Below are 27,341 nucleotides of genomic sequence, written 5' to 3' on the forward strand. Positions count from 1 at the left end.
ATTTCTGAATGTCTGAATAAGGGCAGAAACAATTCATCTTTGTTTCCTTCACTGCATCATACACATGATAGATGCTAAAAATAGATTCAATATTTGAATAAGCAAGTTAATGAATGAGCGGATGAATTTGTGAAGGCCAGTTGTCAGACAAGGCAGTACAAGAGATCTTTAGTATTTGTACCATCCGTAAGTGCATTTATTCATACAGGACATAGGTATGGAATGCTAAATACATTCTGAGTATTCACTTTGGCCTAGAATGTAAAGATGATGAAAAAAAACCATACTGGCTCTGAAGAAACTCAAGGGTTTTAGGCACAGACTAGATGTCGATTCTTTCATGCTGTGCTTACCTGTCCAAAGTAACTGCACCTTCTTTAAATCCTATAGTTGTAATCATCATAGTGAACCTTCCTCTCAGCACCCTGCAGCTGGCTATGTAACAGTGAGTGGAGGAAAAAGACTTGATTAACTGTAAAACTTGCTGGTCTCTTCCAGTTTAAAAACTCTTTAGATAGTTCAGTTGCTTTTGAACAAATACGCAGCCTCTGAGACACCCCACCTCCATGCTCATTTCTGAGATGGCATAAGGGTTTGTGTGATCTTCTAGCCTCCCTGTGGCCCTTGCCTAATGTCCTTGTGGGGCAGCTGGCCAGTGGTTTGCCATGTGCTTGCTGCCCTGGGTGTAGAGCTCTGTGGCTTCTGTTGTGCTCAGAGGCAGCCCTCCCTCTCCTGGTGAACTGCCCACACATCCCCGTGATTCTCACTGAAGCTGCGGCCCTCCAGATGTCTGGCTGTGAATCCATTTGGTCTGCAGTCTGGGGGCTCCTACCATATGGACCACCCCCTACATCCCTTCCCGCTCCTGATAAGCCAGGCTGCACCCTCTGCGGATGTTCAGATTTCTGGATGTCTTCCAGCAATACAGGAGCTGGGGAGGATTCTAGAAACTTCAGTGCTCTGCTAACCACATTTTACCTCCACTTGCTCTCTGATGTGGCCTCTTCAGCTTGCTGTGAGGTTGCTGTCCCTAAAAGAAACCAATCCTTTGTTTTCAGTTGCCCCTGAAATTCTTTCTATCTTCTGAGACTTCAGTCCAGAGTGGTATCTTTGGGCGCATATGAGTCAACCCTTACTTCTCTGTCAGTTTCCTTTCCTCTTCCCGCACTCTGCTCTTTTTCCCCCGCTCTTCCTCCCTAGCAGGACTTCCTTGCCTCCCAGCCTCCTTCCAGGGACTCGGGCCTCTGGCTGGGCCTTGAGGGAAGAAGGGGCAACTTTCCACATTCTGGAAGAAACTCTGCGCTAGTGGCAATCTTAATTCTTGATATGTCAGAAGAAAATCATGGAATTTACAATTCTCTATTCTCAATGAACCTGACTTCTTAGATGCTTCCTTGCTAAAGAAGTTGAGAAAATCAACTTTGTGTTTTAAAGCTCATCAGTGACCTCCCTGTTCTGTGAAACTGGTCTCTTTTTCCTCATGGCTGAATTATATAGGCAGATGGCTATGTGAGGCATGATTTAAGGGGGGGAACTAAACTTCCAAAATTTTATTCCTATTTTGCTGGAAGACAGATCTGTAAACAAATTATAATGTGATGTGAAGGATAGTAAAATGGGGCTATGCACAAAATGCCAGGGAATTACAGAGGAGGAGTGACTTGGAGGACTCCAGAGGAAACATTTGAGCAACATCTATAAACCTAGGTTTTATTGACAACATGACTCTGACAATAAAGCAGGCCACTTGGTTCCCCGGTGATTTTTAGCTCCAATGGCACACGTAGACAGGTTATAAACAAGTGAGATGTCCTTACGTGTTTCCTCTCTCTCTCTTTCTCTCTCTCCCTCTCTACATTGGCTTTCCTAAAGCCACCTACCTAAAAGTGAGAATAAAAACCTTCCCCCTGGTGTGACCATGGTATGCAAATATAACCTTGCATTTGGTGGTCCATGTTTATCTTCCACTTCTAAGGCAAAAATAATGTAGCCAAAATAATACATTCTATTGTTCTTATCCTGCCACCGGCTCCTAACACAGCCTCTTTCTGCCCAGTGAAGTTCCTCTGTCCTTCCTACAGACAGACTTTCAACAGTGCCTGTACTGGTCTTCCAACATTCACAGGCATGTCCCGATTCACAGGACAATCAGCCAAGCTGGGAAACTCGCTATCTTAGCAATGTCTCCAATACCGAGTACTCAATAAATGCCGGCTTCTTTGACTTGCATATTTTCCACTTCATGTATTCTTTCCATTGATCAAATTAAAAAAAAAAATAAAAAAGATACAATTTGTTTAATCATCCCATCCTCACACACTTGCACAGCAAATTTAAAAGAAGCAATAAATTTCACAGTTGCACGCAAAGTGATGTAGGTGAAAGATCATGCTTAAGACATGAGAGAAGGCTGGGAAACCCACCTTTTAGTTAGCTTTCCCACTGATTCATCATCGTCTTACTTCAAGTAAGATCATTGTCAGTTAATAGAGGCGGAATCTCATAAAAATTAATGAGGTCGCTGCTAAATACGAACAAAACTCTGTTTTGGAGAGGAAATATTTCCACTCTGTTTGGAGAGGAAATATCAGGGGATATTGCACAAGCAAGCATGGTAATATGCTACTTGGAATCCTGTTTTCACAGGACCAGGGGCTAAGCAAACCTGAAAGCCGTGGCATGCTTGCACACGTTGCCATGTAAAATTAAAAAGTTTTCCCCCATGATACTGCCTGGTCTGCAATGAACATGTTTCTGAAATAATACTCTGAAATCCATTTTTGCAAATTATATATACTTTTAACATACTGGGAAATATACCAGAGTACTTCTTGTAAATTGGAAAAATCATTTTGTACTATGAATAATAACTCATGTTTTTCCTTTATGTATTCTTTCTATGCATGGAGTTTGGGAAAGTGAAATGCTCTTTTAATTTTTTTGAAATACTCTTACAGACCAGTATTATACCACAAAGTTTCATACTTAAATTCTCAGAGCCGGTGGCCAAATTTTGGAGCCTGGCATAGTTGGTGAAGAAGGGTGCGTAGGCAGACAGGAAGACATAGGAAGTTCAGTCTTAGATTTCCTCAGGCCTCCTTTATAATACACATGTGGATCTACTAACTCCTGGCAACATGAGACCTCCAGACACAAATGCCCTCTACAGAACACAAGGGGTGGACTCGTGGCTTGATGAAGGTATAAAATCATTTAATCAATGATTCATTCATTTAAGTAAGAATTTCAAATAAATTCAACAGGCACTCGAGGATCGTGTGTGTGTGTGTGTGTGTGTGTGTGTGTGTGTGTGTGTGTGTGTGTGTGTAAAAGAGAGAGAGAGAAAGAGCGGGAGGGAGTGGAAGAGACAAAAAAAGAGAAAGCACAGCATTCAAATCCCACAAGTTTTCTAATGGTCAAGTAAATATAATTTTTAACTTTGAAATTTTCTTTACTTTGGAAACTTCTAAATTATAAGCCTGTTTAGAAACTAATTTTAATTAAACAAAAAATTCAGTGTTCTAATTAGCCACGTTTTAAGATCTTGCCAATTAAGGTATGCTCATTGGCTGAATGCATTTATTTGGCCTTTGAGTGATTTGACTTTTGTAGACAGGAAATCTTTTGATAGACATTTAGAATTATGTTTTTATTCTGGGTCACCCTCCCCCTGCCTTTCTTCAAGCAAAATTCTATAAATAAAATCATTGATAATTCTCCTAGTTTTTTCCCAGGCAATTATTCCCTGGTTCCTGAGACATTAAAGATTCTTAATCAGATCAAAGAGAAAGTCAAAGATATTCTGTGTTCAATGGAAGATTTGAGGATTTTAAAAAAATCAATAATTAGTTTTTGCTTTTTAAAATGATACCATATTTAATAAAGGATTTATTTAAAGGACATAATAGGAAAAGATAATGGAGTTAAAAGAGCTAGTTTGTAACAAAAGCTTCTGTAATCAGTTAATATAACGTAAGAATTAAGAAATAGACAATTTCTGAATGGTTTCATTAGAAACATTTACTTTTGAAATAAACTTTACTTTTGAAACAAAAATGAACTGAAAATCATAACAGTTTACTATATAAGACATAAAGTGATTTGATAAACAGCAATATTTATACATGTAAATTCATATTATCCTTCAAAGTTCTTATTTTTTAATAGTATATGCCTATTTCAATGTGGTTACAAGATGTTCAAGTATTTTAGAATTTCTTTTTTGAAATCTCATTCAGAACCAAGTCATGCAAGTTTCTTTATAATTTATCCTTCCTTTGGAAAGTATTATCTAGCTTAGTCTGGCTTTTGGTTCTTTCTAAGTAATAAAAACTACCCCTAAAGAAGGAACAACTGCTTCCATTAAGGATATTCCAGCGAGTGCTCAGAGGCACTTTCAAAGATTTTTTTTTTTCCAGTTTTTGGCTGGGCCTTCCCACCTGTTAGAGATTGAAGGTTTACGTACCTTCAAAATTCACATGTTAACGTCCTAATCCCCGATGTGATGCTTTTTGGAGGAGGATCCTTTAAGAGGTCACTAGACCATTAAAGTGGAGCCCTCACAAATGGTATTAGTGCCCTTATAAAAGGGCCCCCATTGACCTCCTTCACCATTTATACCATGTGAGGGCCCAGAGAAATGACAGCCATCTAAGAACCAGGAGGTAGGCCCTCATCAGACACCCAACCTGCTGGTGCTTTGATGTGTGATTTGCTGCCTTCAAAACTGTAAGAAATAAATTTGTGGGGTGGCACCTGTGGCTCAAGGGGTAGGGCGCCGGTCCCATATGCCGGAGATGGCCGGTTCAAACCCAGCTCCGGCCCAAAAAAAAAAAAAAAGAAAGAAATTTGTGTTATTCATAAGCCACTCCATCCATAGTATTTTTAGTTTTTTTTTCTTTCTTTTATTGTTTCAGGTTAATTCAGAGTACAAAGAATTAGATTACAATGTTTGCATTTGGTAGGTAGAGTCCCTCTTATAATTGTGTCCCGCCCCCAAGAGGTTACACCACCCTTACATTTTGCCCATTAAGGGGGAGCACACCCATCCCCCTTTCACCTCCCCTCTTCCCACTCCCTCATTCCCCTGCTCCCCACCTTAATTGATGTTGTTCTCTTATGTGGGTGTCTTAGATCGTCTGCTGGCTTCATATTAGAATTGAGTACATTGGATTCTTGCTTCTCCATTCTTGTGATCCTTTACCAAGAAGAATAATCCACAGTATTCTGTTATAATAGCTGAGGCACAAAGACACAACTCCTGGGCAGCTTTCAGAGCACTGGCCATTTGAAGGCCTTCTTCTAAAGGATCTGGAAACACAGGCACAAGAGCAGTTTTCTCTTGTCCATTTGTGCTCCTGTTTCCATTGTTTGTAAAAAGAAGCCTGCCTGGGAGCTGTTCTTTGTGATGACTAAAATGCCAGTTCTCCCAGCACTGCCTAGGTGAGCCCTTTGGAGTACTGTCTGCCATGAATGAATGTACATGAAAATGCTTCTGTGCTTTGTCTGGTTCCATTGACAGAAGTGCTCACTTTGAGTCTACCAGTATACAAAATTCACCTGTTATAAATGGTTAAAGGAGGAGAGTGCCCTGGTGCTTAATAACAGAAAAAGCAGGGGGAGGTGCAGAGGCTGCTTCCACTGGCAATGCTGTTCATAAATCAGTAAAAGCTTATAAGCTGCTTTGAGACCAAAGTGTATAGTCTTAAAACGGATAAGAATTTTTAAAACTCAGACAATGAGAATTTACAGAAACACCAGCATCTGAGAAAAACAGCAGGGGTTCCTTTTGTGTCTCTTCTTCCTTTCTTCCGCCTTGTTTATATCTTCTGATTTACGGCCATTTCTAATTTAAGAGCCTTTGAACGGGAAGACAGAACATGACTGGGCATTTTCAGAGGCCATTAAGGAGGGAGCACTGTGAGTACTTTAGGAGCTGTGACGCTGGGCCAGAGAATGACAATAGGGAATCACAACTGCACTGCATGGGGGCTCCCCTTTCATTCTTCACTGCAGAAATCACCTCACTACGTATCTTCATGCAGTACAGTTTAACTCAGTGACAGCGAATCTGCCCCATGTGGTTCAGAGAAATAGAAATTATTCATTGCTTCATTTGTTATTCATTCATTCAACATCTACTATCTGTCAGGCAATGCGATAAGTACCCAGGAGTTTGCTCAGCTGTCACCTTCCCAGTAAGCTCTTCCCTGTCTTCCCTGTCTAAATGGCAACCTCCCACCCCATTGCACACTGTTCCCCCTCTCCTGTTTTATTTTTTTCTGTAGGTCTTATCACCATTGACATCCTATACATTATTTTACTTAATTGTCTATCTCTTTCTACATAATTACATACTCCATAAAGGCAGACTTTTTTACTGTCTGGATTTTTATGTCCTGGGATAGTGCCTATATGTGATTGGTACTCCATTAACTTTTCTTTTTTACTCTTTCCCCCCTAAATATAAAGGGGGTACAAATGTTTTTGTTACATGCCTTGAGTCAGGAATATAACTGTGCCTATCACCAGAATAGTGTTCATTATACCCATGGGAGCTGTTCGTCTTTGTGATGACTAAAATGCCAGTTCTCCCAGCACTGCCTAGGTGAGCCCTTTGGAGTACTGTCTGCCATGAATGAATGTACAGGAAAATGCTTCTGTGCTTTGTCTGGTTCCATTGACAGAAGTAGGTAGGTTTTTACAGCTCCTTCTTCCCATGTTTGATTTTCACTGAATTTCCCTTCCCTATGTCCACTTGTGTAACCAATGATTATTTTCAATTTATTAGAGTACATGTGACGTTTGTTTTTCCGTTCTTGAGATACTTCACTTAGGATAATGGACTCTAATTCCTTCCAAATTGCTGCAAAAGGCATTAATTCATCCTTTTTTATGGCTGAGTGGTACCCCATGGCATACAGATGCCACATTTTGTTAATTCACTTATAAATTGATGGGCACTAGGGTTGACTCCATATGTTTGTCATTGTGAATTATGCTGTGATAAATATTCAAGTACAGGTGTCTTTTCGATAAAATAACTTCCTTTCCTTTGGGTAGAGACCCAGTAGTGGAATTACTGGATCAAATGGTAGGTTTATTTTAGTTCTTTAAGAAATCTCCATTGTGTTTTCCATAAAAGCTGTACTAATTTTCATTCCCACCAACTGTGTCAAAGCATTCCTCTCTCTCTGTATATATGCAAGCATCTATTGTGTTTGGATCTTTTAGTAACAGCCATTCTAACAGGAGTAAGGTGATATATCATTGTGGTTTTAATTTGAATTTCCCTGATGATTAGAAATGTTGAATATGTTTGTTGGCCACTTGTCAATCTTTTTTTGAAAAACTCTGTTCAAATCTTTACTCTACTTTTTCACGGAATTGTTCATTTTTCTTGCTGGTTTGTTTGAGTTCTTTGTAGATTCTGAATATTAGCCCTTTATCAGACATGTAGTTTACAAATATTTTCTTTCATTCTCTAGGATATCTGTTTACTCTTTTGATTATTTCCTTAGCTGTGCAGAAGCTTTTCAATTTAATCAGGTCCCATTTTACTTATTTTTTTTGTTACTGTAATTGCCTTTGGGTCTGAATCATAAATTCTTTGCTTGGACTGATATCCAGAAGAGTTTCCCCTACATATTCTTCTAGAATTCCTTGGGTTTCTTGCCTTACATTTAAGTTTTTATCAATCTTGAATTAATTTTTGTGAGCAGTGAGAGAGAGGGATCCTGTTTCATTCTTCTGCATGTGGCTATCCAGTTTTCCCTGTGACTATCCATTCTAGAATAGGCCTTCTTTCCCCATTGTACGTTGCTGTCTGCTTTGTCAAAGATCACTGTGCTGTATGTGGATGGTTTTAATATCTGAGTTCTCTATTCTGTTCTGTTGGTCCATGTCTTTGGATCAATACCATGCTGTTTTGGTTACAAAGGCCTTACAGTATAAGTTGAAGTCCGATTATGTGATGCCTCCAGATTTGTTCTTTTTACTTAAGATTGCTTTGGCTATTTGGGTTCATTTCTGGTTGCAAATGAACCATAGACTTATTTTTTCTAGATCTGTAAACGGTGCCATTGTTATTTTCATGGGGATTGCATTGAATCCGTAAATTGCTTTGGGCAGTATGAACATTTTAACAATGTAGATTCTAACAATGCATGAGGATAATATATTTTTCAACTTGTTTGTGTCATCTCTGATTTCTTTCCTCAGTGTTTCATAGTTCTCCTAGTAGGGACCTTTTACCTCAATGGTTAAGTATATTCCTAGCTATTTTATTTTCTTTGTAGCTATTGCAAATAGTATTGAGTCCCTCATTTGACTCTCAGCTTGACTGTTACTGGTATAGGGAAATACTACTGATTTGTGTACAGTGAGTTTATAACCTGAGACTTTGCTAAATTTATTTCTTAATTCCAGGAGTCTGTTGGTGAAGTCTTTGCGGTTTTCTAGGTATAAGATCATATCATCAGTAAAAAGCAATTGCTCTGGCTAGGACCTCCAGCATTACGTTAAACAGTAGTGGTGACAGTGGGCACCCTTGTCTTGTTCCACTTCTTAGGAGCAATGCTTTATGCTATTCCTCATTCAGTTTGATGTTGCCTGTGAGTTTGTCTTATATGGCTTTTATAATTTTGAGATATGCTGCTTCTATGCCTACTTTGTTGGGGGTTTTTATTATGAAAGAATTTTGGAGAATGCTTTTTCTGTGTCTATTGAGGTGATCATGTGGTCTTTGTTTATGCTTCTGTTTATGTGATAAATCACATTTATTGATTTATATATGTTAGACAATCCCTGCATCCTTGGGATGTAAGACCACTTGGTCATGGTGGATTTTCTTTCTTTTTTTTTTTTTTTGGTATGCTATTGAATTCGGTTTTCTAGTAATAATATTTTATTCAGGATTTTTGTGGTTATAGTCATAAGGAATATTGGCCTGTAATTTTCTTTTTTGTTGCATCCTTTCCTAGCTTTGGTATCAAGGTGATAATGTAAGCTTCACGGAAAGAGTCAGGGAGGACTCCCTCCTTCTCAGTATTAGGGAATAATTTCTGCAGTGTCAGTACCCGTTTTTCGTAGGTCTGGTTGAATTTGGCTATGAATCTTTCTAGTCAGGGGCTTTATCTTTTTTTGTTGGAAGACTTTTTATTATGGCTTCAATTTTGGTGCTTGTTAGTGGTCTCTTCAGGATTTCTGTTTCTTCCTGATTGAGTCTTGGAAGGTTTTGTGTTTTGAAGAATGTGTCCATTCCCTATAGGTTTTCTAATTTGTGTGCATGGTGATTTGGTAATATTCATGATGATATGTTGTATTTCATTGGTACCATTTATATCTCTTTTTTCATTTCTGATTGAGCTTATTTGGGCTTTTTTCTGTTTTTGGTGAAACTAGCAAGAGATTGATCAATTTTGTTTATCTTTTCAAAGCACCACCTTTGTATTATTTTTTTGCTTTACATTTCATTGAGTTTTGCTTTTACTTTTGTTATTTGTTTTCTTTTGCTGGCTTTGAGTTTGGTTTGCTCTTCGTTTTCTAGTTCCTTGAGGTGTGATATTATATTGTTAATTTGAGATTTTTCCGATTTTTTGATGTGGACATTTAAGGCAGCAGATTTTCCCCTTAGGAATGCTTCTGCTGAATTCCATAGAGATAGATAGCTTGTTTTCTCATTGTCATTCTATTAAAGGAATATTGTGATTTTCATCTTAATTTCTCTATTGACCCAAATTCATTCAGCAGCAAATTGTTTAATTTTCATGACTTAATTTCCCTAAGTGTCTCCTCTTAAAATTGAATTCTCATTTTATTTCACTATAGCCTACAAGCTACATGATATGCTTTTAATTTTTTTAAATTTTTTCGAGGCATGCTTTGTGGCCTAAGATATGATGAATCTTAGGGAAGTAACCTCTACATATCAGACACTCTGTTCAGACTGAGCAGCTAAGTCACAAGTGGTCCTCACCCATCAAGGGAAGAATCACAGAAGGAGGAATCGTCTGGGGACAGAGACGTAAGTTAGTTTGAGACAGGCTGAGCTGTGGGCACTTTTGGTACATTCACATCAGATTAGCAGGTGGTTATATGGCTCTGGAGTTCAAGAAATCGATGCAGGTTTGAAAGACATCAGCATACAGATGATTTTTAAAGCCAGAGCAGTGAGTGAAATCATCCAGGTTAAATATGGAGCAACAAGAAGAGCTACTGCGACCCAGTTCTGAGGACACATCATTTGAGAGATGAGAGTAGATGTAGAAGCTCAAGAAGGAGCCTGAGAAGGAGCCCTGAGGGGTGGAGAAGTGGCAGCTGAGCACACCTAAAGGAGGGATGTCAGATTCTGCACTGAGTAAAAAGAGACTAAAACCTGTCTGCTGGGCTCAAAAACAGGAAATGTATTTTTGTGCAATTTTGATGATGTTTGGGGAAGAGAAACCAGATTGCAGTGAGTGGAGGTGTTGAATGGATGTTTAAGAGAAAGAGACAGTGGCTGAACGCCACTCTGTTCGAGAAGTTTGGCAGGAACGTAAGGAGGGTGGTGACAACCAGGGGGTGGGTGGCACATGTAGAATGTGAAAATTACAGAGCCAAGGACTGAACTCTCAGACACACAAACTTCAAGGGACCAAAAGAATGAAAAGGCAGAAGGAAAGGCCAGAGAGGTAAGAGGGAAAAATAACCAGTTAAATCAAGAAAGGAGAGAATTCAAGGAGAGAGTGATTAGTAGTGCCAAATACTGCAGAGGTTGGCTAAGTTAAGAAGTCAAAAGAAAGTGGGTGTGTAATTTAGATTTGGTGATGGCGCACAGGGGGCTGTCAGTACTGCTGCAGCGGGAGGAATGAATGGGGTGAGGGAGCAGCGCCTGTGACTACAGATGGATCCTCAGAACCTGACATGAAGAGGGAAAGATAAATAGCTACAGAGCAGTGGGGCATCAAAAAAGATGAGGACGTGTGTGTGTGAGGTGAAGGACAGCAGCTGGCAGAAAGGGACCTGCAGAAAGGGAGGAGTATCTGGGAGGCAGCTGGAATAGCTGAGGGGCAGGGTCCCAGAGAGTGCAAGAGGGGAGGCTTCCAAAAAGACAGGGCAGAGTCCCCTTCCCTGCCATCTAGGTCCTTTGGGGAGGAAACCGAGTGTGATCTGGAGAAAAGAAATGTGTGTTCATTGACAACTGTCCACTTGGGCCTAGTATAGAGTGTTTTGTTCACTCTGGTCTCCCCTGCACCTATAGCTGGGTATATAATAGCAGGCATTAAAAAAAAATCTGTTGAATGAATAAATAAAGGACTAGTATAAGGTAATACAAATCTGATTTTCCCTTTTTTTCTTTTTAAGAAAACTTGGAATAATGAGTTCAAGAAAAGGACCCCAGAAAGTACAAGTTGTTTTTCTCTAGCTTTCGAAATTGTTTCTTCCTGCTATTTTAATGTCGTGAGGAATCAAAGGCAATGGAAAATGAATGCAGAATTAATATTTTATCAGAAAACATTTATTTCCTTCGATACGTGCTTTGAAATGTGCACTTGCTTTAATGTTATTGTTAATGTTCTTATATTCGTGAATTCTATAAATAAGAAATACAAGTTAGGGCTTGGCTGACTTAAGGCAATCACTTCTCCACAAACCACTTAAGATAACCACACAGTATCAGATACCAAAAAAAAAAAAAAAAAAGATTCTCATTCTCATGCACTACATTTTATAAACTATGCCTTTTTAAATATAAAAAATGCAGAGAAACACCTCCAATCAGTGATCAGTTGTCAACAGCCTCAGAGTTTACTGCTCTCCCAGAATGTCAGAGAGAGCTCACAGCCTGCTAGTCAGTTGAGGCTAATACAACCTAGACAACCATTATTAGTGGGTCTTACATAGTCTCTCAGAGTGGCCTGGGCCTGGATTACTTAAACTCTTTTCTGTAAAGAGTTGGCTGGCTTAGGCTGGCATTCTGACTCTTGACAGTCACTATCATATGACTTCAAGAAAACTACCTACTATTTTAAAACTCCATTTCCTCATCTGTAAAATGGGAACATTAAGAACCTGTCATTGATCTTGGTATATGTGAATTTCTTGCTTTCTACTTTTGGAGTCTGGTTTGATAATAATCAGAGTTGTTCTTAAAGCCAGTGAAAACTTCGATGATTCCTCATGCTCTTCAACCAGAAGAAACTTGTCCTCTGGGACAGCTGTGTTCTCGCTAGCGGCAGATTTCCCCACAACAGAGCTAGAGAGTTTGTGTCTAATTAGCTGTATCTTCCGGTCACCTAGATTTCTAGGTATTTGTCCCAGATTTTCAGTGCATGGCAGTGTCATTTTTTTTCTTTTCTTTCTTTTTGCCTTTGAGAGTTGAAGCCAAAAAAGTAAAGTAATATGCTTGAGTGACTAGGAAGTCCTGACAACTGGCACAAAGAGACACATAAAATTCACACGTTTAAATCCTTATCGGTAGAAAAGAGAAAAGCAGTTTGGTGAAAATCTTTTTCTAAATCCTGAAAATAGGACATTTCCTGCAAAACAGCTGTCATATAGTCAGCCCAGTGACAGGTTGTATTAGTTTGGATCTCTTGGGCAACATGATAGAAGCATGGCTCCATCCAGAATGACTATTTTAAGATACTAAAACCTAAATATTAAGTCCTAAGGAATGGAGCTGAAGGGGAGGAAATGACTCCAGACAATCTCGTCTCCAAAAACCACTTATGACAGCCACACAGTATTAGATACCCATTCCAAAAAAAAAAATTTCCTGGGAAAGAAAAAAAAAAAACATGGTGGGGGTAGAACGTTAGGGGTAGAATATTGTGGTGTCTACCAAGAAAATCTGCTCCCGATGTGACCCCATCATTCCCTTTATACAAAAGAGCTTAAGTAATCAAAGCTCAGGTTGATAAAGATACAACTCTCTGGAATTACACTCCTGGCTGGATTTTTAAATGCCTCGACAATGGTGACATAGCCAAGCCACAATTGAAACGGTTATTGATCGCATGTGAATGTCATTTCCCAAATTATATTCTGCTCTCTTCAGCTGGACCGTCTGCCTAAAGAAGACTTTGGTTCTTTGTGTATTACTGAACTTTGTCTTTTTAAAGATCCTTGCCTGTTAAAGCTTCTGTTTTACTCACTGGAGATGAATTTATAATATATGTCACTTTTAGAAACAAGGGAATTGCCAATTAGAAACAGAGGAAGAAAGAGTAGGGAAATGTTCTCTTCTCCTGGAATCACCTACCAGTTGCCTCAGGTTTAGCCTCTGACAGCTGGGCCACATGAGTGGAGCTTGTTCTTGGTGATAGCTGGAGGGGAGTGTTAACAGGAGCTGAAGGCTGGCGGGGCAGGCTCTTCTGGGCAGGGAGCTGTAGAGGGAGGGAGGAGGTCACCTCATTATTCTCTACTGGAATGGGAGAAGTTGGTCTTTTTTCGAAATTTTTTTGTAAACCATCAGCTTCCCTTGAAAAGACTGATCTGATCTTGGAAATTTTTACACTCATAACATGTGTTGTTTTATATATTTTGAAAGCAGTACAGATGCTCTGCGACTTATGATGGGGTTACATCCTGAAAATATTGTAAGTCAAACCATCCTAAGTCAGGGACCATCTGTATATGCTCAATAGAGGAATATGGAAACCACAGAGAATTCACCACCATGAGGTGGTGAAGATTCAGTTATCCTATTCAAAGATAATCACTGTTAACATTTTATTTTTATCAATTCTGAGTTTTCTCCTTCCGGAGATTTTTTTACATCTAACATTATGGTATGTAGATCCTTAATCAAGAAACAAACTTTAACATGAACATATATGTGCCACATCAACCAAGCATGGTATAAAGGGAATGTAGATGGATGCCCTCTTTTCTCAAGGTACCACCCAAGTTAGGGAAGGCTTCCATTCCCTTCCCCAAACTGAGGAAACTCCTACTCTCCATTTCTTCCTTACTCTGCCTACACAGGAAGTAGCTAACATCAATGTCAAGTACAAGGCTTTACAACTTGGGGGGTTGTGATGCCCTAACAGAAAATGAAAAGGGGTGTGTTGGGGGGGTGGCGAGTCTTCAGAATTCTTCATTTTTGCTACTTTATAGACTTGCTAGATAGACCCCAAAACAGGATCCAAAGCCTGATGACCATTATCCCCAGGATACCTACCTAAGAAAGTTTAAGCTAAGTTAAATCAGAGTGGGAGGTAGGAGGCAACACTGCCTTGTCCCATCCAGGTCCAACGTGAATACAGCTGGCATTTGATCTCCATTTGGTTCCTTCAGTCTTGTAGGTCAACCATGTGAAATTACCAAAATCCAGCCAATCTAACCTACAAAACTCAAATTTCAAATGGATCATGCTATTATTTTCTGCCAGTTAGAGGAGAGGAAATGTAGTGACTGGAACACAGCATCTAATACTAAAGAAGAAAACAGTACATGTAGCAAGTTAGATGCAAAAGATAGCCAGAATCTAAATAGACATTTATCAGAATGTAAACATAATGCTGTATTCTGTTTTTGTGAGGGAAGTTAAAGGCCATAAGTTAGAGAGAAAGAACAAGCCTTGCTAAGTTTTGGAGTTTCTAAGTACAAAATGGGAACGCTAGAGAGGTTTCCTGAAATGTTTGTTCTTAATTTGAAGAGAAATTTTCCCATCTTAATTACCTAGATTTCCTTGCCATCTTCATCCATGTTACAGACCATCTAAGTCAGAAAACAAAATACCATGATATACTAACTATGACACTCTGATTTTTTTTTTTCATGAGTTAAAGTTAACTCTTTGAAAGAGGGAAAATCTAAGTTACAAATTTGATCTTTTAGTAAAAATTAGATCCTTCTTTATGGAAAGAAGTAGGTTATTGGCCTTTTCTTGGGCCTTTAGGCAAAGCTACTCATTCGTTTAAAAATAAAAAGAATTCTGTTTATACTTTGGATCATTTGATGAAACTTTACATAATCAACTCATAGAAAAAAGTTTATAGGCTAAGATATGACATTTAAATGCTATGCAATGATCTTCATTTTGCTTTGATTAATTCAAGCAGCAAAAACTCGCCTTCGTGTTTATCTGACACCAATATCACTGTGCCCTTTATGAAAGTGTAATTTATATCTTGTATCTTCCAGCAACTACAATAAATGTAAATATCCAAATTCAAAATTTCATTTGAAGTCCTGTAAGAGTTTAGAAAAAGATATAGATTTGCCCCAAAAGTCTTCATTTAACATTTGACAATGAGAGAATGAGTATTGTAAAAGTCCTTTGAAATCTCTAGGGATTTTTTAAGGGGCAAAAATGAAGACTGAAAAATAGGATGGTAAATTTCATCTGGAAGAAAAAACAGATGAGAGTAGCTAAGATGATTTTGAAAACAATGAATAATACAAACCAATTTGCTTTAGATGACCTTAAAAGTACATTCTTAAAGCTACAGCAATTAAAGCAACGTGATACTGTTGATGATAGTAGGCTACATAATAGGGCCCCCAAACCAATCTTAATATAGTATATGATATACACCTCAGAGAAAATATTACAGACCGAAAAGAGAGGGACAGATTGTTCAACATATGCAACAAAATCCCATAAATCCATTAATGTACAGTCATGATTTAATAAAGAAAAGAAAGAAAAAGATATCAAATCAGATATTAACTTAATCTCATGCAACAAAATATTCCAGGTCTATTAAATTTTTACATGGTAAAAAGGGATCATAAATAACTAAAAGAACATATAGTTGACTATTTAACTGATTTTGGAAGAGAGCAGAAATTTCTAAAAAATTAGCTTATAAATAAACCCCTAAAACTTTTCAAAAACTATAATGCTATAAAAACATTTTCAACAAATATGGCAAAAGTGTAACCGCCTTAATATAGAAAGATATTTATGTAGCAGTAATAAGACTGATACTTTAGTAGAGAGAAGTGAACCTGCTAGCATACGCATGAAGGGATATTTCCCAAGAGATAGATAATTATTAATACAAACATGCAGATTCAAAAGAGTTTGCTTCGTTAGTCATCACATAACTTTCAAACAATAATGAAATTTTATATGTGATATTCATTAGCAATTGTAAAAACAATAATATGTAAATTGACAGGACTACAGTAAGACTGGAATATTCATCCTCTTTTAACTTCCTGGAGAAGAAGTTGACAGTATGTAATAACAGTTTTTAAAAGCTTATACTCTTTAAACCTGAAATTTCACAGCCAGGAATTTACCCTTAGGAATTTTCAGAGATATAGGCAGTGGTTTAGTGTGTTCTATGAAGCATTGTTTATAATTAAGAAGAACTAAGAATAAATGAAACACGTAAAAATAGAAAAATGCTTTTTAAAGTACTGTATCAAAAGTATTTAAAAATACCCCAGTTAAAAATAGGCAAAAATAGGAATAGACATTTTTTCAAAGATATAAAATGGCTAATATGCATATTAAAATGTTTAATATCATTAATCCCTAGGAAAATGCAAATAAAAATCATAAGATACTATTTCATAACCAGTAGGATAGCTAAAATCTAAAAAAATTATTAATAACAAATGTTGGCGAGAATGTAGAGAAATAGGAACCTTATACACTACTAGTGTGATTGTAAAATGGTGTAGCCACTTAGAAAAACAGTTTGGCAAGTTCTCTAGATGTTAAACCCAGGATTATTATATGACCCAGCAAGTCCCCGAAAAGCTTGTTTGCAGATGTTCACTGCAGTATCGTTCACAAGGGCCAAAAAGTTGAAACAACCTAAATGTCCATCAACTGAGGGGTAGATAAGTAAAACTTGTTATACCTAGATCACTACAAAAGTTTTGAGACAGACTATGTTATGGTCCATTATTTCACCTCCAAGAATCAGTCGGCAGCATCCTTCCTGAGTCACACAGGCAAGTTTCAACCTGCTCAGTTTATCAGTGCTGCTGGGAGGGCTTCATTTGTTTCTTTCACACAGATTTTACATTTCTTGATTTTTGTGTATCTCAAATATTTCATAATGACTTACATATTTAAAGAATGCAATATTATTCTGCAATAAAAATGAATGAGGTAGTGATAAATTCTATAACATGGATGAGTCGTGAAAACATCATGGTAAGTGAAAGAACCAAGTCACAAAGGGCCAAATAGTATATAGTCCATTTATTTATATGAAATATGCAGAATAGATAGACAGAAAGTAGATTAGTGGTTGCCAGTGGGTGGGGACAGGGAAAAATGCTGAGTAACTGGTAACTGATACTAGTTTCTTCAGGGGGCTGTTGGAATGTTCTGAAATTGATAGTGATGCCTGAGCAACTCTATGAATACAATCAAACCCACTTAATTGTGCACTTTCAAGGGTGAATTTTATGATATGTGAATTACATATCAAAAAATTGAGCTACATCTAATGACAGGAGGTGTTTATATTACAGGCTTAGGATTAAAAAAAAAAGTAGGTAACTGTCCTGTGTGTGTCTTTATCTAGACTGGGAGTCTCTTGAGTTCAGGGACAATTTTACCTATCTTATCACAGAGCCTAGCTGTTTCCATGTAAAGCACTCAGACAATAAAGATTTAACAAAGAAAAGAATCCAGTATCTTCTTACTGGATGCTGAGTTTCCTGAGGGAAGAAAGGGTGCTTGTTCATCTGTATATTTCTCCCTTGTCTCCACTCAACACCTGATATCTAGCAGATGCCCAACAAATGTCAGCTGAATGAAAGAATACACTTTTTCTGGCTTTACTGTTTCTCTAATTCTGCACCTCCCATGACTCCCTCACTTGCCATTTCACTAATTTTATTTAACCCATTTTTTCTATAAAATGCAAATAAATGTCCCTTTAACTTTAGTTATACACATTTATGCCTTTGTCTGTGAATGCGTTTAGTTGGTGTGGGTCTATGTCTCTGTAAGATCTTTGTGAGCATAACACAGATGATAAAACTCTGAAAGTCACTATGTTAACTTGGCTGGTTGAAACCAACTGGCACTTGGATGATTATGATGATATAACATTTCTGACTTACACAGAATTTCATTGCACAAGCGTGGAATTCATTGCACTATCATGAAATTGTAGAGCTGTGATAATTTTTGCGGGGAGGGTTATGATAGTTAAATGCACTTGTGCTACATGACTGTCAAAATTGATGCAAAGTGATTAAATAAGGAAAATAATATCAAGCCTGTCCCGTGATATACTTCATAACTACCTAGAGTCCAACAGCTCACCCACGTTGTCATACCTCGCTAGCCTGTATCATACTTGGGCCTGGATTCTCTCTCAAAACACCACTAGACCAGAGGCCTTCTCTGGTTTTAATTGATGAAAAAATTCAGCTTTATTAGACTTATTCTTAGTCAATAAAAATGTGCTTTTTTGCAGAATGGCCCATTATCTCCCCGATACCTTCTTGGATCTGGGCTTGTGGAAATTTCATCTACATACAGAAACTTTTTTATTCAAACCAAGACCCTTTATATACATATATAACCATATATACATATGCACACACATATGCTTATATTCAACACATTTTCATTGTAGAAAATTTAAATCAAAGTGCACATTGTCAGAACAACAGTTAACAGATGAGCGGGATTTCGGGCCAATGCACGCAGGTGTTGGAGTGAACCAAGCCCTGGGTGTGGGGCAATTGAGCAGGCCAGACACTGTACTTCCCTCGCTGTGCAGCTGGCCCTGGTAGCACTTGGACAGGCTGGGCAGCAAACAGCCAGGGAAATAGAGAAGAGAGAGGGCAAGGCTTCTGTGGGCATTGGGAGCTTGTCCTCTTGGAGTCTTCTTGGGCTGGGGAGATAGTACCTGCTGGTATCCCACTTGGGTGGGGGTGGGGCAAGAGTACCACATCCCAGCCGACTTCTTCCCTCTGCTTCTCCTTGCCCTCCACATCCCACCCCCTCAGTAGCTGGGGCATCCTGTCATCCCCTCGTGTGCCCGTGTCTCCTACAGAAGGGCCTGTGTCCCTGGTAGAGTTGCTAAGGGGAGCCAGCCTCACCTCTACCCCATACAGCTGCTCCAGGCCCTGTGCCTTTCACTGCATCCCAAATATGGAGCTGTGAACTCATGTGGACCAAAGACTTGGAAAATATTCTGTGAACTCAGCATGCAACAGGCAATACCCACCAGCTCTAAGGAGCCTGGGCAGTCTGCGAAAGCAGATTTCACTGATGCACAGGAAAGGTGCGCCAGCCTCGTGAGAGTGTGCACCAGGCATGGCAAGCCAGCACCTTTTCAGAAACCTGGGTGTCTGAAGCCTGACTGAGGTGATCTGGGGAGTGCTGGCAATGGAGGGGGAGTCCAAAGGAAGAAGAAGCTTGAGTGGAAATTGTCATGAAGAAAAGGATGGGAGGTGTGTGTATCGGAGGTGTGGGCGTATAGGTGTGTGTGTGGCCAAGTATAATTGAAGACTGCAAGCAAAGATAAGGTGGTTAGAGATTGGTTGAGTGGAAAAGAAAAAGGAGAGGGAGAGGAAAAAAGCTAATAATGGAGCAATCATCCTATACACACACATACATGCTTACATGCAGAGTGTGTCAAAAAAATGTACACTCATTTTAAGAAAGGAAAAAAATGTATTAAAATTGTAACACTCAAGTCATATTTGACTACTGCAATTATAAGAAGTGTTCAACATGACTTGTATTCATCTTTTGTTATCAGCATATATTGAGTATTACTATTTTATTTATTATTTCAGATTAATATGAGAGTACAAACGATTAGATTACACTGTTTGCATTTCTAAGGTAAAGTTCAAGTTGTAGTTGAGCCCTTCCTAATATGCACAATGTAAGGGTGTACAGCACACCCCCTGGATGAAGGGCTCAAAGAATGTTACAATTTTATTTTATTTTTTTATTAAAAAGGAAACAAAGAATATTTTTTTCTGAAAGTACATTATTTTAATGTCATGCTTGAAAAAATTCAAACACAACAACAAAAAGTGTAACAGAGCCCAACTAACCAACCACCCTGATTTAATAGGTAAAAATAGCAAACATATATTCTGTGCTGAATACTATTTTAAGTGCTTTACAAATATTAATTCATTTAACCTTCATGACACCCTTGTGAGAGGGTACCACTGCATCATCCATCCCCAGGTGACAGAGGAAGAAACTGAGGACAGAAAGATTAAGTAATTTATCCAAGGTCATAAAGATATAAACCTCAGCTCTGGTATCTGAACACAGGGGACCTGGCTCCAAGATTAAGCTATTCTGCTTCTAGACCTTTAAGAATGTTACAATTTTTGGTTGCAACCAAAAAATAGCCGGGCATTGTAGCGGGCATCTGTAGTCCCAGCTGCTTGGGAGGCTGAGGCAGGAGAATTGCGGAAATCCAAGAGCTGGAGGTTGCTGTGAGTCCTGTGACATCATGGCACTCTGCCAAGGGCGGTAAAATGAGACTCTTTCTCTACAAAAAAAAATAATAATAAATAAATAAATAAAAAAGAATGTTACAATTTTAATACAGTTTTTTTCTTTCTTAAAATGCATATACATTTTGTGGCACCCTCTTTAAATATTTAAACTTTCATGTTATTAAATGTGGACTGTCTTCTGTTGTCTGAAAAACTGTGCCAACTTGGGCTTTTTTATTTAAGTAATTTTTGGAAGCTGCATTTGAACTCTGATCTAGGAGTCCTGAGGCTTTTTTAGCCTTAATCCAATACTAGCTTGTTATTTTCTTGGACCATCAGTTTTCTTGTTTATAAAATGGGTACAATCACAACTCCCTTACAGGGCTGTTGTAAATAAAGATTTACTTAATCTAACATAAAAATAACATGTGCTTTACAAACTGTTGTTGTAAACCTAATGTGACCAACTGTAATTGTTATTTAAAACTACAAGTTTTCAAATAATAATCCTGGTGCCATCACCATGACTTTAGAACAGAGGTCCCCAAGCTTTTTAGTGCCATGGACCAGTTTCTTGGAAGACAATTTTTCCACCCACAGGGGATGAGGGATGGTTTCAGGACAATTCAAATGCTTTACATCTCCCTCTCAGATCATGACAATCTAATGCTGCCCCTGATCTGACAGGAGGTGGACGGAGCTCAGGTGAGCTCAGGTGGTGATGCTAGAGATGGGGAGCAGCTGTAAAAACTGATGAAGCTTCCCTGACTCATCGTCACTCACCTCCTGCTGTGCGGCCAGTTCCTAACAGGTCTCATACCGTCCATGACTCAGGTGGGGGACTGCAGCTTTAGAGGATTTGCGCCAGCCATTCTGTATGGGGTACGTCAGTGTCTCTCTCAATAAAATTAGACATGGAGATCAAGGACTTCCTTTTTATTTTATTAAATCAGAAACACATAGATCATGTATACATTAATGCATTTATGGGGTACAATGTGTTGATTTCATATAGAATTAGGAGAGTTTACATCATGCTGGTTAATATATACCTTATCTCATTTGTTTAATTATTGTGTTAAGACATTTATACTCTATACTTAATAGATCCGACATGTACTCTTGGAGATCAAGAAGTTCTCTGGGATGTATCTGAGGATCAGTGACATAAGGAGAGTAAAATTAATATAAATTCTTAGGGGGGAAATGCTATGTAAATATAAAAAAAACTTTCTAAAGTATTTTTAAAATTCTTTGAGTTTTTCGGAGCATAAAATAGTTATGAAATAATGTTCAGTTGTTTATTTTTTAGTACTGATATTTTATAATTTCCTTTTTTGAGGAAAAATATATGCAAAGAAAAAGCTAAACAGATTAATGAGACAATCAGAGATTTTTTTTTTTCTTTTTTAACACTCCCAGTGGTAGGCATCTATTATAATGACTCTCTCTCTTTTTTTTTTTTTTTTTTTTTTTGTTACTCTAATAACCACTTTGCTAAGGAGTTAAGCTGCCAGAAAACTACTGGAAAATTATTTTATCAGTACATTTTATATTACATGACCACAGGGGCAAGGCTAAAGGCAAAAATCACCACAAAACAATAGTCTATTTACTGTGCCAGTTTCTTTTCTACAGTTACAGATGTCATGGTGAGAACTCCAGCTGTAGCAATTAAATATTCCTGTCATTTACCTTCATTAAAATATTGTTCAAAAACTTCATTGTGATGTAACTACCGCTGATGCTAACAACTTGTGTGACCTCGAGCACATCATTTCACCTCTTGGGGACTTTTCCCCCAACTTTTAAATAAAGGCTTTAAACTGGGGAGACACTGCCCTCCAGGGGCCTTTGCAAATGTGTAGCAGTGTTTAATGGTCAGGACCCAACAATAGTTACCCTGCAGAGAGCACAGGGAGCTTCCAAAATGAAGAATTATCTCACCCCAAATAACTTTATCAGTCTTGATTATCTTAATGTCCCTTCTGATAGTAATACTACATGTCCATCCATTCTGCAAGTCACTCAGCCACTAATTCTTGGGCCCTCACTGAATGCTGACTACCAGTCATCCCTCTCTCAAATGTTCAGAAACCCTCACTGGATTGTTTCCTTCTTCCCCTTCCCTTGTCTACAGAACCACCTAACACTTACAGATAAGAATTGTTCAAGTCAAACCATTAATTCAATAGATCTCAGGACTCTGTGTGTTTTGGATTTTCTAATGACACTAAGAACCAAAAAGACTCATGTCAGCCCTCCCCAGTGATCGGATGTTGACTTGCTTTGCCCTCAATAACTCAGGAATGAAGACTGTCAGCTCCACTGGCCAAGGGCTTCCAGCGCCAGATAATCCCCACTGTGAAGCATTGAGCTAAATATTTCAACTTGATTCAATCATTTTAAATTTTTAACACAAAACACCAACTGTTTTATGCCCAGTGAACATTTTCACTGACAACTGAAATTTCCTAATATACTTAAATAGCATCTGAGGCTAGTTGTAAAACTTGCCTTAGAGTACATCACCACATCGAGAAGCATCATTAACTCACATTGCTAATTAACTGCAGTGGGCAACTGGGTGCTATAGTATGATACAGTCCTGCCTGCCACACCTCTAACTGCCACACATGGCCCCTGCAGGAGTGCTGTGACCTTTGGGCTCAGCCCCCAGCCATTACATTACTACTTAGCATTCACATGATCTTTCCTTACCTTATCATCACACCACAAACCCAGAGACAGCTTACTATTCTGAATGCTTGTTTCATTTTCAAAGGAGAGGACGGGAACACAGAGAATCATGAGGGTCTGCTCCGGTCACAAAAAGCTTTGGGAATAGAGAGGCTTCTGAGTGCTATTTATAGAGTTAAGAAGCCCCTCTGATCTTCAGGTATTCTTGGTGGATATGCAAACTTTTTTCAGCCTATAATGAATCTTGGAGATGCCATTTTGATGTTTCTGCTCATTAAAAATCTTTGTCTATATTTGTTTAATAGCTATTAGTGGATACTTCTCTTGAGCACAACAACATTCTGGATGCTGGGAATATAATTCCATCCTCATGGACCTTCGCACAAATGGGAAAGTCAAACCTCATTCCAATATTTACATAGTATCATCTAGTTCGTACTACAAGGGGAACGTACAGGGTGCAAGGAACGCACCAAACAGGACCTGACCTAGCCTGGGGATCCAAAAGTGTTTGTTTATTTGTTTATTTATTGTTGGATGCAGAGTCTCACTTTGTCACCCTTGGTAGAGTCACATGGCATCACAGCTCACAACAATCTTAAACTCCCAGGCTTAAGTGATCCTCTTGCCTTAGCATCCCAATAACCGGGACTACAGGTGCCCAACACAGCACCCTGCTACTTTTGGAGACAAGGTCTTGCTCTGGCTCACGATGGTCTTGAACTTATGAGCTCAGGCAGTCCACCCAGCTTGGCCTCCTAAGGGCTAGTATTACAGGCATGAGCCACTGCACCTGGTCCCCCCAAAGTGTTTCTTAATGAGTTAGAAAAGGAGGCAAGAAATTCATAAATTGAGGTAGAGCATTCCAAGGGAGGAGAAAACATTAGCATAGGCCCTGAAGCAGGAAAGAAGGGCTTACGCCAGGTAGGAGAGGATGCTCACTTAGTCTCCGTGGCAGAAGTGGAAGAGGGTAATGTGAGTAGATTGAGAGATGCCTGGAATATGGAATTGGCAGAATTTGGTGATCAACAGGATGTGGGCAATGAGAGTAAAGGTTCATTAAGTTTCTTTAGCCTTTGTGTTGAGTGCTGGCTGATAGGGGCCACTTGTTTGGTATTCCAGCAAGGAGTTGTATGAGGCATTTAGGCAAATCACAGATTTCTTATTTGGTACATGGAGTTTGAAGTCCTGTGCGGAAAGCCTTTCTGAGACAGCTTATCCTGTGTTCTCACCATGGTGTGGTGGAGATTAAACCAGCTCTGGAGCTCAGGGCACCTGTTTGGAAGCAGGGTTACAGGCCAGCATTGAGGGCCTCATAATTCACAAATATGTTTCATGTTTTCTCTCTGAGCTTCACACTAATCTTTGAGGAAACTTGGTGAGGCTGTTATCTTCAGTCTACTAATAGAAAATTGAGTTTTCTGAATTGGTGATTTCTGTAAGGTCACACCGCTATATGAGGTGGGGTGTAGTACTCAAATTAGGGTCTTCCGGCTCCTGACACAGGGGTCTTCTCATTCCGTCACATTGTCTCTCCACTTGATTGGGATGGACTCATCAGCTCCTAGGGATTCTATGTCATACGGAATCTTACTATTTTTTGTAAAATATATAAAAAAATGAAACCAAAGGTATTTTTTCTATACTTTGTTCAATCTTGTTTAAAACTTTTTTCACAACAGTTTTATTAAAAGTATTTGTAAACTTATGTAACTAATATTTGTATCTATATTTAGAGCAATTTTTTAAAGAGTGAAATACCAAGCATGGTGACTAATGCCTAGAATACCAGCACTTTGAGAGGCTGAGGTGGAAAGATTGCTTGAGCCCAGGAGTTTCAGGTTGCAGTGAGCTATGATTATAGCCTTATATTCCAGCCAGGGTGACATAGTAAGGCCCTATTCCTTAAAAAAAATAAAAATAAAAAATGTTTTTAAACCCTAACAATAACAATAACATTTGCTGTGCACGGTGTGTAATCTCAGCACTCTGAGAGGTCTAGGCAGGAGGATCACTGTAAGCTAGCAGCTCATGAGCAACCTAGACAATATAGAGAGACCCTATCTCTACAGAAAAATTAAAAATTACCTGAGAAAGGTGGTACATACCTATTGTCCCAGTTACGCAAAAGGCTGAGCCAGGGGGCTGGCTTGAGCCTAGAAGCTTAAAGCTGCAGTGAGCTGTGATCATACCACTGCCCTTCAGCCTGGGCAACAGAGTGAGACCCTGTTTCAGAAAAAATGGAGTGATGGACAGATTAACTTTTACTGGTAGTGGGAGACAGTACTTGGGATAAGTTAAATTCATCTTTTGTCTAAATTCTAACAATTTATGAAACATTATTAGATCTCTGCACTCATATCTCTCATATGCAGATCAATTCCCAAATCAGCAGGACATTCTAAACTGGCTCCAAATATTCTCCCGGGTGCTCCCATGGAGCCACTCACAGCTCTGAAGAAGACGGGAGGCAAAGCTACCCTAGCACAGTGGAGACAGGAGACTCTTCACCACCAGCCTACCTTTGGGGAGATTTGCCTTCTCTCTTTCTTCTCAAGGCTAAGGAGATATTTACAATTAAGTGAAAAGTTAAGTTAATTTGCATTTATTACAGAGATTGTTTAATTGCGTCAATTCTGGGTGTACACAAAAACTCAGGTACAAGGCAAATACACAGCCCTTTCTACAGAGCTAACATGGAAGGCTTTGCCCTGAACTCTGTTGTTGTTTATCTTCCTCCCTCGCGACAGCTCCTGGACTGTTTTGTGATCCCAGTCGTGATCCTGCTCTCCTGGTTCTTCCTGCTGATCCGGTACAAGGCTGTGCATTTCATTGGCATCGTCGTCTGCATCCTGGGAATGGGCTGCATGGTGGGAGCAGATGTGCTGATGGGAAGACATCAGGGAGCAGGTGAGTCTTTGAATGTTCACCAGGTTACTTCCCTTTTTGGATGAGGCCAAGGCAAGAAATGGAAATTTCCCAGTTGAGCAGAGACAAGGACCTTAGGAACTTGGATTTCTTTCTTTGTTTTTTTTTTTTTTTTTTTTATTAAATCATAGCTGTGTACATTGATAGGATCATGAGGCATCATTCACTAGCTTCACAGACCGTTTGACACACTTTCATCACACTGGTTAACATAGCCTTCCTGGCATTCTTTCAGTTACTGTGCCAAGACACTTACATTCCACATTTACTGGATTTTTGAGTGTCTGGGTCTTATTCATGTTTGTTCCCCACACCTAAAACAATAGGAGATGCTTAATACACGTTGCTTGAGTGAATAAAGGATGAAAAATACAGCTTTTATACCCTTTCTACATAAATTTAGAAACATGCAGACCGTATTTAAAACTGAAAGTCATAACTTACTTGGAAAATGTCTTGGAAGTTGGTTTAAGACATTTCCAGACCCAGACTAGCTAGTTAGAGGTAATGGTGATGAATGAACCCATAACTGAACCACAGAGCCTTCCCACACTTTCCCCACCCCAAATCTTTTTCTGTCAAGCCAGGAAAAGACTGAGCTTCCAAACCACTGGGTGAAGATTGGTTTATAGGCCTAAGAGTGGATGACGTTTGAAGACTAAATTTGGAATGTTCACTTTTTTATGAGAGAGAGCTAAGCCCAGTCTCCTCATGCACATTTTTTTGTTTGTTTGACTGCTTGCTTTGGGGAGAGGAGTTACTGGTGTTAATCACAGCTTGAATAATAGGCCTGTAAAATGAAGCTTTAGGATTAACTCATCAAATTGCTGTGATTCTGCTTGGGAGGGGGTGGGGGCTGAGCCAGGGTGGTTTCCAGCGAACCCTTTTTATTTATTTTTTTATTCCTCCCCTCTCAGCCTCTCAGAGTGTTAGGATTACAGGTGTGAGCCACTTCACTTGGGCCCTCTTTTCATTTTCTTAACAATGCTTTTTTTTTTTTTGAGACAGAATCTCACTATGTTGCCCTCAGTAGAGTGCTATGGTGTCACAGCTCACAGCAACCTCAAACTCTTGGTCTCAAGTGATTCTCTTGCCTCAGCCTCCCAAGTAGCTGGGACTATAATGCCCAGCTATTTTTTTTATGTTTATTTTTTTCCTTTTTTTTTTATTGTTAAATCATAGCTGTGTACATTAGTGCAATCAAGGGGTACAATGTGCTGGTTTCATATACAATCTGAAATATTCTCATCAAACTGTTCAACGTAGCCTTCATGGCATTTTCTTAGTTATTGTATGTAGACATTTGTATTCTGCCTTTAGTAAGTTTCACC

The 27,341-nt window shown here is 38.9% G+C and overlaps 1 protein-coding gene across 1 annotated transcript in view; it reads left to right on the forward strand.

The window, feature by feature from the left end:
• The window catches only part of SLC35F1 (solute carrier family 35 member F1), a 446,439-nt gene that overhangs the window by 370,591 nt on the left and 48,507 nt on the right, over positions 1-27,341 (forward strand). The window contains exon 4 of the mRNA XM_053591164.1: positions 25,833-25,992. Within this exon, the coding sequence (XP_053447139.1) occupies positions 25,833-25,992 (160 nt within the window). The remainder of the gene's footprint in view (positions 1-25,832; positions 25,993-27,341) is intronic.

This window comes from Nycticebus coucang, chromosome 5 (genome assembly GCF_027406575.1).
Source record: "Nycticebus coucang isolate mNycCou1 chromosome 5, mNycCou1.pri, whole genome shotgun sequence".
NCBI classification, from domain to species: domain Eukaryota; kingdom Metazoa; phylum Chordata; class Mammalia; order Primates; family Lorisidae; genus Nycticebus; species Nycticebus coucang.